This window comes from Epinephelus moara, chromosome 8 (assembly GCF_006386435.1).
Source record: "Epinephelus moara isolate mb chromosome 8, YSFRI_EMoa_1.0, whole genome shotgun sequence".
NCBI classification, from domain to species: domain Eukaryota; kingdom Metazoa; phylum Chordata; class Actinopteri; order Perciformes; family Serranidae; genus Epinephelus; species Epinephelus moara.
The window spans coordinates 5,923,391-5,930,322 of NC_065513.1; the positions used below are offsets into that span (position 1 = coordinate 5,923,391).

The 6,932-nt window shown below is 38.6% G+C and overlaps 1 protein-coding gene across 2 annotated transcripts in view; it reads left to right on the forward strand.

Moving 5' to 3' along the window:
• The first annotated feature begins 136 nt into the window (after positions 1–136).
• The window catches only part of pias2 (protein inhibitor of activated STAT, 2), a 23,394-nt gene continuing 16,598 nt past the window's right edge, over positions 137–6,932 (forward strand). The window contains exons 1-7 of one of the 2 annotated variants that reach the window (XM_050049948.1): positions 137–338; positions 3,545–3,732; positions 4,563–4,650; positions 4,741–4,791; positions 5,985–6,075; positions 6,165–6,299; positions 6,418–6,523. In XM_050049948.1, coding sequence (XP_049905905.1) covers positions 298–338; positions 3,545–3,732; positions 4,563–4,650; positions 4,741–4,791; positions 5,985–6,075; positions 6,165–6,299; positions 6,418–6,523 — 700 coding nt within the window. In that variant the 5' untranslated portion in view covers positions 137–297. The remainder of the gene's footprint in view (positions 339–3,544; positions 3,733–4,562; positions 4,651–4,740; positions 4,792–5,984; positions 6,076–6,164; positions 6,300–6,417; positions 6,524–6,932) is intronic. The other variant, XM_050049949.1, reaches the window with a different exon arrangement.

Consider the following 6,932-nt stretch of genomic DNA (forward strand, 5'->3'; position numbering starts at 1 on the left):
TTTTTTTAAAGTCTATATTTTGCTTTACAAAAACGTGAAAAAGCAGCTGTGACCAAGCTATCACGAACTGAGTAGCATTGTAAGCATAATTCATAGCGATATACTTCCGTTTGTCTGTGTGTTTTTGTATGCAAGCGGGTCTGCTGCGGTCTGCTGACGGTCCAAAATGGCGGCGGTAGGACGAAACCATGGGCGAGTCTGTTGCTATGGGGCGTTCTATTGAGCTTCGCCTCTTGGTATCCATGCTCTTTGACTGCACGGCTGAGGCGTCACCTGGAAGTAGTCGCGCTGGGCGGGATGACCGGAACAACAAGATGGCGGAGAGTGAAGACTTTCGGGTAGGCTAAAAGAAAAACAGTGATTGTGACTTACTTCTTTCAACATTATAACATGTAACGATAACTTGTGAAGACAAAAAGCGGTCGATATATGACGCTCCGGGTTAATGGGCTATAATGACATGGCATCGCTACGCAGGAATATGCATTTTAACAACAGATCGTCTGTGTTTCGGCAGTTAGCCTTAATGCTAACAGTTTATGACAAGCCAGTTGCTAATAGGTTCCTTGTTAGCTTGCTGCAACTAGCTGAGGCCATACGGAATTGCTTTTAACTGCGTGTAATTATGCTGTTATTGTCTAAATACGCGGGTGCCTAGAGCTCTTAAGTAACCTATGCTCAGAAATTTTATTGATTTTCTGTATGAAATCGATGACATGCAGTCAATATCACGATGTTACACCCAGTTAGCCAAAAGTTAACGCTAGAGTGCATAACTGTCTGAAATATCACAAATTTATGTGATTTAACTGAAACTAAGTTAGAGTAACTTAAATGCCATTTGTCTTATCGGTTTAACAATTTGTTTATATTGTATTTGTATGTCTAAACTGTCCTATTTAATGTGAATAACCCTTCCCAGACACAAAGCTGAGTACATTTTTGCCGCTTCGTAGATAGTTGTTTATTAGTCTACAGGACAGCCTTGTGTCTAATCTGCGTGTTGTTGGGCTTCCAACCCCACCCCTTATTTACATTGTACATAAGTTGAGGCAGTTTCAGGCAGTGTGACAATGGTAGCCACGCTCATAAACATTGCTTGTCTTGTGTACTACAACTGTTATGACTGCTATAGGCTAAAGTCCCGCCCCCTCTCCTAGCTGCTCTCACTCAGCCCCGGCAGCTGCTAGCCTATTTACTGGCTTTTTGCATAAATGGTTTTATTCAGCAATTTACCTAAACACCTAAAAGCTGTCCCCTTGATTTGCTGTTTATATCGTGAGCTGATGGGTATGTACTAGTGTACTGGCTAGTTCGATGTGAACCCCTTGTATTTTTCACTAAGGGGAAGTGATCATATTTTTGTCAGCATTAGTAGCATCACATACCATGAGCTGTATTCATTCAGAGCCTCACTGGAGCTGTATTTGTTGAAGGTCGCTTACAGTCACCTTTTTTATGATAATAATAATGATAATAATAATAAACTTTAATTATGTAGCTTGTAAAAAAATGGCCTTACAAAAGTATAAAACTATAGACAATGACAAGAAAATAATAAAATCAGTTTAAAAGTAATACAGCATGGGACAACAGTAACTACACATAAGAAAGTGTTTACTAAAACATAAAAAATAAAGAAAACTGTCAGATGGTAGACTTTTCAGTGAAAAAAGACTAAAAATAACACTGCCTTGAAAAAACACAAGGGGCTATGTTGGTGCAGGTGTGTATTTAAACCTCTGCAGTGATGCCACATTTCCATACTACATGCTGGAACTAATACATTTTTTTAATCTCCTGATTATTCTCTTGATTAATTGATTAACAGTCTCAAACTTAAAGATAGTCAATACTGTCATAAAAAAACAGCCAAAAAACATTGTAGAACATGGAACTGGTGCTTTTTTTTTGTTTTATTTTGTTTTTTGCCAAAAATATTACTTTTAACCAATTTATTTGGTTTTCAATTCACAGTATCAAAAATCACCATAATCCTGTTTACTAAAAGAGAGATAAATATAATAATTAACAAATCATGAGAACATCAAATTCAAAATAATTAGATGAATATATAAAAAGTTACAGAAGTTACACAAACACTAACATAAGTTATGATTATAAAGGTACATTTTGCTCTGATGACAGATGATAAATACATTTACAATTGAGTAACCAAGCATGTAATAAAAGGCTGCCATATTTTAAAGCCTGAGAGCTTAAGACAGTATGAAAATGTGTGAGCTAGTGTAGCTGGTGAGCATCGACATCTATTATAAACAGTTGATTTTAATGGTTTTGCTATTTCTGGCCATGTATTTGAGATTTCTATTGTTCTGCCTCTTACTTAAGGTAATACAATTTTGAACACAAGTAATGTAGACTGATGATTAACTTTGATATAATGTTTTATTAATTGAGATATAGGACTGATATTTTGTAGTATAGCCTTTGAATTACTGATTTCTCCCTATGCACTTTTTTTCATTCATTGAATTGCTGATTGTCAATTGTTTTACCACCCTGAGTGATTCAGATGTTTAACCATACCTACCACCATTTAGCTTGTCACCCTATTGGTGTACATTTTATATAAATATAGGAGTGGTTTCAATTTTTCAAACATTTGAACTGCCGAAGATCCAAGTAGGATCAAAACGTTGTCTTTGTTTGAGTTTTATGACACGGAGTGAGTGTGCAGGCTTTACTTTTTTCCTCAGTGTTCACTGTTTTTTTTTTTTTTTTGGTAGCCTTGCACCTACGTGTGTGCATGTGAAGCCCATAGGACCAGGTGTTTCCGACCCGGCTGTTATTGTTATTTTAATTGCAACTTTGCGATTTCAAAATCGCGTTCTATTAAATCAGGATCACAGTTTGGATGTATTAATTAATTGTACAGCTCTACAGTGGAGCCATAGATAGACCCATGAACCCCCTGGAGTTTTTTAAAAATGATGCAAAGCTGGTAACTTAAGAAAGAGGACCGTCAGTTTACCTGAGTTTACCAAAATATATTGTATTTACCTCATCCCTGAAACCTGTTTCTTGTAAAGGGGTACACATTGTTTCTGACAGTCTTTCAATCAATCAATCAATCAATCAATCAATCAATTTTATTTATAAAGCCCAATATCACAAATCACAATTTGCCTCACAGGGCTTTACAGCATACGACATCCCTCTGTCCTTATGACCCTCGCAGCGGGTCATAAGGACAGAGCTAAGATGGACTAAATATGTTTTTGATCAAATTCTAAATGGAATTCAGAGAAGTGAATTGAATATCCATCTTCTCATCTGAGTCAGACTACAGACTAAACATACTTTCTTCCTTTAATGGCTAACAATTAATCCCTTGGTCTAACATGCACAGTGGCAAGTGTTTGCTGAAGAGTGGCTGTAGTCCACCAAAGCATATCAAAAGCAAGGACCTGTATCACAAGCTTCACTCTAGGATCATAGATCCTGATTTGGTCAGTCTGAAGTCACTGTTGCACTCTGATGTGAAAGGGGTAACTGTAGTGAACACTGACATCTCTGTTAGCAGGAGTTGGTCCTGTAACACAGACCTCAGCCTGTTGACTGGTGAAACAACCGTGTTGCACAACACCAAAGCCAGCATGAATCTCCAGCAGCCAACACCTCTCATCCCCCCTGTCCACCCTGATGTGCAGATGAAGCCTCTGCCCTTCTATGATGTGCTGGACGTCCTAATAAAGCCTTCAAGTCTAGGTCTGTGGTTTACTTTCCATTTTGGTCTCAACAATGGCACTTAGTCCCATATTGGAACTGGGTATTGTTAGATTTATTTTAAATACTGCTGCAAATACAGTGTCTGAGGTTATAACAAAACATCATGTTTTCAACACAGTATTTTTCCCGAGTATAAAAAACAAATTACATTTAAATATGTTAATCTGTGTTAATAAAACAAGCCAGGAAATGGCTTATCAAAGATGTCACATTTGTGTCATATTGGAGTTATAGTAATTATGAGTTTCTGACTTGTAAATCACTTTAAAGTCAATTCCAATTTGTAATTGCATCTGGGAACTCAGATTTTTCTAAAAGCTGCAATATCCCTGCCAAGGCACATTGAAATACGGAAGTGCCTGAAAACAGGATGTCTCACATCAGCCAGAGACTGTTGTTGATGAAGTTAAACCAAAGATTGAATGGATAGTGTCACTGAACAGTATTTTTATCTTCACATGACCTACTCTGTACACCATCACCATCATGACATTAACACTAACATGTCATTCTACTACCCATCCCATATGGGATTTTTTTTTACCAAATTCTGAACATGGTCAGCCTTTGTGATGGCAGTTTGTGAGGTTTTGTTGTGGGGGAATGTATGGATGGGTTTAAGATTACTGCAGTGCAATCTAATGAGATGGAAGTAAATCCAGATTTACCTTCTGATAATATACCCAAAATCTGAATTATATGCTCTAAATAAAGGTCACACATTATACCATGTGTTTGTTTTGAGCCAAGGTATCTTAGTTATTTGAAGTCGGTACTCTGTAAGTAACAGTCATCATTTATGTTTTCAGGAGCGAGTCCTACACAGAGGTACCACCAAGAAAAATATTTCATCTTTGCCCTGACACCACAGCAAGTTCGGGAAGTATGCATATCCAGGTAGGACTGCTTGAGAAAAACTGAGAAAAACATGCCCAAGTTTGTGATGTAAATATGTTTAGCAAGTTGTTTAACCCTGTTTGTTTACAGGGACTTCCTACCAGGTGGCAGAAGGGATTATATGGTTCAAATTCAACTGAGGTGAGAATGTTTAGAGTTTTCTTACATGTGAAGAATAAATCACCAAACACTGAACATACAGTCTGATTAGGGAAAACGCTGGTTCAGAACATAGCACTGCAATATCTAGGGCTGGGTATTGGTACTGAAATAATTTGGTAAGAGTAGTATCGAAACATCTCCAGTCAGATGATACCTGCATTCGGCCCTTTTTGTGCTGGTGGTGTGATCCAGGACTGTTCTGTCTCCTTGTCGCACCAGCAGACTCTGTGTTACTCTGTTTGTCACATCCGTCAGAAACCTTTAGAGAGACATTTGACCAAGAATCAGTGAAGAAAATGTGTGGCGGGACACTGCCACGACAAGACAGAGGAACAGGGCGCACAGAATCATTTCATGACTGAGCTCACTTTCAACAAGTCAGATAGTAATATTCAGGTGGATGATGACAAAGCGGAAGGAGGAAGTGAACCACACACATGAATGTGGAGGACAATTCATGCAGCTGCGGTGCCAAATGCAAGACAGGGAGGAAGTGATGACAGTCACATAGGTAACTCCAGTGGAGAGAAGCAAAGAGGAAATGTGTCTTGTCATTTTGTCACATATTGCAAATTGTCACAGCAAATAGAACAATAAAACACAGAGGAATCAGTGTGCAAGGTTTCTGTACGGAATGTTTTTTTTTTTTCAGGTGACTGATTAAAAAACGCATCTGAAACAAAACAGACTAGGTATGCCAAGGCGTTTTGCCCTGTCATTGTGTGTGTGCGGCTGGGCAGACTTTCAAATCTCTCTCTGGTGCGAAACCCCAGACCTCACAGCCTAAATTAATAACACATCAAATGTCTAACAACGTTGGTGGTCAGCTAGGTTATTTTAAGAAGATAAAGAGAGGTGTTTTGTCTCCCCATCTCTATCTCTTTAGCAATTAAAGCAAATAAAAGCCCAGGCTATTAACATTTAAAGTATTCATGCCACTCTATTCACATTACTGCTCTAAAAAATTATGATACCAATACCTTAAAAGTGATACTGATACCAATAAACGATACCCAGCCCTAACAGTATCCATCATAACTGTTTTGCTGAGTATTATTTTAAATCATGTCACTTAAATTTGCAGTTATTTGTTTTGTATATAAGTGAGGATTCTCCTTATTTTGTTCAGATATATATATATTAAGGCTTTAAATGTTTCTTTGTGTTGTCAGGTTTTGTTTGTCAGAGACAAGTTGCCCTCAAGAGGATAACTACCCAAACAGTCTTTGCATAAAGGTCAATGGGAAACTTTTTCCTTTGCCAGTAAGTGCTTGTTTTGCATCAGAACAGTTCCAACAAGAGGCCTACCCATTTTACCATAAAGAAGCTAACAAAGCATTCTATTCCTCTAGGGTTATGCACCGCCACCAAAAAATGGTGTGGAGCAGAAGAGACCAGGGCGACCTCTGAACATAACCTCCCTTGTCCGACTTTCCTCCGCAGTACCCAATCAGATTTCAGTGACATGGGCACCTGAAATTGGAAAAGTGAGAACATGAACCTCATTGAAACCTTTGTTTTCCATCTTCTTTTGACTGTGCATGAGTTGGACATCATGTTTAAGGACAGTGACTTCTCTCTAAAGGTTGTTTGACTGTTTTTCAGACCTATTCTATGTCTGTGTACCTGGTGAGGCAACTGACATCACCACTGCTCCTGCAGAGGCTGAGGATGAAGGGCATCAGAAACCCAGACCACTCCAGAGCACTAAGTAACTATACAGTAAACTACTGTGACAACACTTCAGTGTTGCCCACTAGAAGCTATACAGCAGCATTTTTACCTTGACGTAGTCACACTTGACTAGAGGTTTTCATTCAACATTTACCATACCAGCAATATGTTTACATGCACACAAGAAACCAGGTTACTCAGAAAGATCAGGTTACACAGGAGATCAGACCATACATTCACCAGCACTGTGGTAACACAGTGTTTCCCATTAATTAACGAAACTATGGCGGCCCGCCATAGTTTAATTTGACCCGCCATAGTTTCTGAATAAAAGATTTAGGCTGCCGAAAGTATTGACTTCTCATGATATAAATAATACCTCGAACGCCGTAGCGTTTTGTGCCGATGTGCTCAGGCTGTCAGATCCAGCGCTCGACAGTGCGAGC